This window comes from Hibiscus syriacus, unplaced genomic scaffold (assembly GCF_006381635.1).
Source record: "Hibiscus syriacus cultivar Baekdansim isolate YM2019G1 unplaced genomic scaffold, ASM638163v2 tig00110895_pilon, whole genome shotgun sequence".
Classification (NCBI taxonomy): Eukaryota; Viridiplantae; Streptophyta; class Magnoliopsida; order Malvales; family Malvaceae; genus Hibiscus; species Hibiscus syriacus.
The window spans coordinates 1,128,079-1,132,471 of NW_024062903.1; the positions used below are offsets into that span (position 1 = coordinate 1,128,079).

General features: G+C 33.0%; 1 protein-coding gene across 1 annotated transcript; it reads left to right on the forward strand.

Annotated features, from left to right (window-relative positions):
* The first annotated feature begins 348 nt into the window (after positions 1 to 348).
* LOC120145928 (nuclear-interacting partner of ALK-like) lies at positions 349 to 3,696 on the forward strand. The gene is made up of 6 exons (XM_039159630.1): positions 349 to 407; positions 539 to 746; positions 849 to 972; positions 1,072 to 1,412; positions 1,718 to 2,063; positions 3,485 to 3,696. Exons 1-6 carry the CDS (start codon positions 349 to 351, stop codon positions 3,694 to 3,696), a joined length of 1,290 nt encoding a protein of 429 aa, XP_039015561.1.
* Positions 3,697 to 4,393: the final 697 nt, after the last annotated feature.

Genomic DNA, 4,393 nt, shown 5'->3' on the forward strand with positions numbered 1-4,393 from the left:
AGTCATCTTTTAATTTCCCCCCCCCCCCATAATTTTCATCCTTTCCCGCTTCTTCCCCCTGGATCATCAGTTCACACTAAACCTATGCTTCCTTTTTTTCTCTTTGCATTCATGTTACCAAGAAACACGATATTAAGAGATCAAATGGAGAATGCTTCTTCCCCAAACCCTACCCTCTAAAATCCAAACGAGAACACCCAAAATCATCAAAGGAGAATTGATACAGGGGGTAAGAAAGACAATGGTTAGAAGAGCCAAGTGGTTGTAGGAGCGGCAAAAGTTGAACAAAATCCTTGTTTTTTTCATTTTTGTAAAGCCAAGAGATTATTATTGTTCCATTAAGAAGAAATGGCCAATGATCCAAAGAAGAGGTTTCATTCCATCATGGACAAGCTCTTCCACTCCATGTTTTCTTTTTTCTATTTTTTTAAGTTTTAACCACTGATTTGTTTGATGAAACTTGAAGTTTCAATTAAATCTCATCACTACTGCTATTTTTTTTATATAAAATGTATTTGTAATTGTAATTAATGGGTAGTCCATCGCCACCGGGAACGGGAATGGGGATACATGAACAATTATTAGGAGCAAAGAAATGCTCAAATCCAACGTATTCTTTAGCAGCAGAAGAGAATCAGCATGGCTTAGCTGCGAGTGAATCTCCACTTTGCAGACCATGGGATAGAGGAGATCTTCTCAGGAGACTATCAACTTTCAAATCCATGACTTGGTTTGCTAAGCCCAAGGTTTCTATTCTATCTTCTTTATATTCTTACCCTACCCTTTCCTATGCTTTTTGGGTTTTTTTTTTAATTCAAAGAGATGATAATGTTTTCCATTCTTTTTAGGTAGTAAATTTTGTTAATTGTGCTATGAGAGGTTGGGTCAATGTGGATATGGAAATTCTGGCCTGTGAATCATGCGGAACACATCTCCTATTTTCGACCCCACCTTCTTGGACACAACAACAAGGCATGTTATGTATCTAATATTGCTTAATTTTTTCCAGATAGTTTGAAAATTCTAGTATTTGTAGGATAAATTAGATATCATTTTTTTTATGTTCTTCAGTAGAGAATGTGGCCTCAGTGTTTAGCTTAAAGCTGAATAGTGGACACAAATTGACTTGCCCTTGGATTGACAATGTTTGTGATGAAAGACTGACTGAATTTCCTCCCACTGTGCCTGCTGATTTGGTTGATAAATTCCGGGCGAGATCGAACTCACTCTTTCAACTTATGACTCTTCCAGTAATTTCATCTTCAGCCATTGAATTTATGAGAAATCCTCAACTCGAAGAATTTCTCAGACAACCCCTAATGGTGGATTGTCTGAAAAGGAACGCTGAATTTTCTCAAATAGAATGTATAAAAGATGGATATGTTGTGGATTATGCTAACTTGTACTATCATGTATGAAACTTGTTTCTCATTGTAGTTTGCAATTAAAAACACATTAGGGCTGAAAATATTTTCCAGTCTCAGCTTCATAGGAACATGTACACTTAAACATGCATGTTCCTTTATGAAACTTCCTTCTACTGCAATTTCATATCATTCCACCTGCTTTGGTAAAAAAGAGTGATAATAATCCAATGGTTTCTCCAATTTATGACTTTACAAGTTTAACATTTTCTGCATTGATGATTGTGGTTTTATCATTTATGCATTCTTGAGTTCTTGTTGGTGTTGAAGATTATTAATTTTGAAATTTTCAGGCTCAAAAGCTTATAAGTCTTTGTGGCTGGGAACCATGTCCACTAACATACGTTGTTAACTTCAAGGATGGTCAGAATCAGTTTGTCAAATATGCTGAAACTTTAAGTTCACCCCAGGAAGTTGATTATGGACTAAATTTGTGTCTCAACTTCCATGTAGCTGATGAAAATGAAAATTTGGAGACAAATAAAGACTCTGGGAATTCTTTTAGATTGCAGTATGATCACAAATATGTTGTTTGTGTAAGAGATGATAATTTTAGAAACGTCACACCATTGGAAGGAACCAACGTTGCTGCAACGTTGCTTAATTCTCAGTATTACTGGAAACATTCTTTAATAAAATGTAAGTTCCACTATCAATATACCTTTTGTTCCTAATATTTTTCGTGTTTTTAATTAGTTCCCTTTGTTTGGGGCTCTACTCCTATGCTTTTAACTGATATATGAATTTTTTGTTTTTGCCTTTATGATATCCTTCGTGTATTCTATTTTTCATGCATATAGCATCACAAGCCTATTTCAAAGTTAAATTACTATTAATGGTATATTCCCGAGGACATTTAACTTATATGTGACTTATGTGGTTACTAGCTGATCAGTATGTATTGTAGTAATCTAATTTGCTACATCAGTGCAATTGAGTAATTCATGTTTCCATACTTTATGCATTATTGTCCGTCTTTCCCACATTAGAGGGATTGCAATTGGAGTTCTATGTGCCAAGGTGGGTATTTGAGTTATACTATATTTCTGGTTTAGAACTTGTGAATTAAGCATGCTGATAAACATCTCAAGTATCAAATCCGCTGTTCTTTTCTTGAGGTAGAGTTAATTGAATTATTTTGATTCTTAGTTTTGACATAATTGGACTGCTTAGCGTTGTACTATTCTTGTTCCTTATCACTTCATTTTCAATTTTCTTTTGCAGATATATAATGAGAAAATAACAGATTTATTGGATCCAAATCAAAGAAACCTGCAGGTAGAATGGATTAGTATTTAACTTTTCAGTTTCCAAATCAATGTTGTTTTGTAACTTTTTTATATATTGGTAATTGCTGATGAAACTTATATGGTGTTTTATTGGTTTTATGGCTTAATTGGGTAAATCCAGAGAAACATTGTGGATTTTGTGCTATAATCCTTCTGATACAAAAAAAACTGATTTTTGGCTTTTTGATAGACTGTACATGGATGCTTAAGTTGTCTCGATCTAACCTAGATATCAAGATATGTGTGATATTTGTTAGAGATGTGATTTATCTAAATTCACTTAGACCAAGAAAGTTTAGTTGAATGCCCTCCTTTGTTTGATTGATTAAGGATTTTCGGAGTTCAGACCCACTATGTTACTCCTTATAATCATTGGAATCTATAACTAATTTTGGTAAATGGATATCAATCACCTTTTCCTCTGAGCGAAATAGAATTCAGTAGCATGTTTGTTGCAAGTTTGAATGAAAATCATCATTATAACCGAGAAGGAATGGTGAATTACCCATATGTAAATAGAAGTATCGCCTTAAATAACAGTGTAACTGTGAGAAATGAAAAGTAAAGCTTTTAAAGCTTAAGATACCTTTACCACAAATTTACTTGATTTTTCGTTCTTTTCATATTACTTAGTGATGAGTGATGACTTGATAACCATAAATGAAAATGTTTGCTCTTTACAAATGTTTGGACTACTTTATGTTCTCACCTGAATATAGTTGATGCTTGATTAATATATGCAAAGTATTAATTCCTGTATGTCATCGGCAGTTAGTTCAAATAAGGAGTGGAAACCAAAGGTGATCAACTCTAATTTTGGGAAGGGTTCGAGAACAGCTGGTGCATTTGATGTTCCTACTAGTTCAGTTGAAGCCAATGCTCATTCGCAGCCTGTTTCAAGAGTTCTCGACTTTGAAGAAGCAACTTCAAAATTACAGAAGAAGCTAGAGGAGTTGCATCTCCCGCAACGTCGACATGTTTGATATTCGCAAAGAATGAGTATCTTATGTGGAAAACTTTATTATGCCGTGATATTTTGTATCGACATATGATTATAATATTTTTGATAACTTAATGTTAATATATTGTATGCAAATGGATTGCTTATATATAATATGATAAATATATTTAGTATTATGAGGCATTAAATGTGATTTAGTTTGATTATTTGTCAATCTACAATATATATATATATATATGACATACAATTACGACACACGAATGTGTGTAATCTTTTCTAATGATGTGTGCTTCAATGACACGCAATGTAAGTCATAAATGCGTGTCATAAATTTATGACACACAAATGTGTGTCGTCTTCTTGAATTAGCAGAAAACATACTATTGGACTCATGATGTTTATGGATCACTTTGCTTCTCTCAAATTAGAATGTTGTTTTGTTAAGTCTCTCGATTATTAAAATACCCGACTATTTATATTTTATAAACTTGCCCTTTTATATTAAAATTGATAGTCGTCTGAGCTGAACACAAACATGTTAACTGGGATATGATAAAATTTAATATTCATAACTGTTTGAGCTGTATTTTGTAGATAAACTCTTTATTTGTATTATGTCGTCGAGCCAATGCTTGAAACATTATGTCACCGAATTAATGATTTTAAAATATTTTTATAATTATTAATATTTGTTCGTACTTATTTTTTTGTCAACAATT

Excerpts from the sequence above, each read along its gene's own strand:
- LOC120145928 (XM_039159630.1), top strand. The coding sequence starts at position 349 with ATGGCCAATGATCCAAAGAAGAGGTTTCATTCCATCATGGACAAGCTC. Across the intron at positions 973-1,071 it reads TTCTTGGACACAACAACAAG|TAGAGAATGTGGCCTCAGTG; the intron begins GCATGTTATGTA and ends TATGTTCTTCAG. Across the intron at positions 2,064-3,484 it reads GAAACATTCTTTAATAAAAT|TTAGTTCAAATAAGGAGTGG; the intron begins GTAAGTTCCACT and ends TGTCATCGGCAG.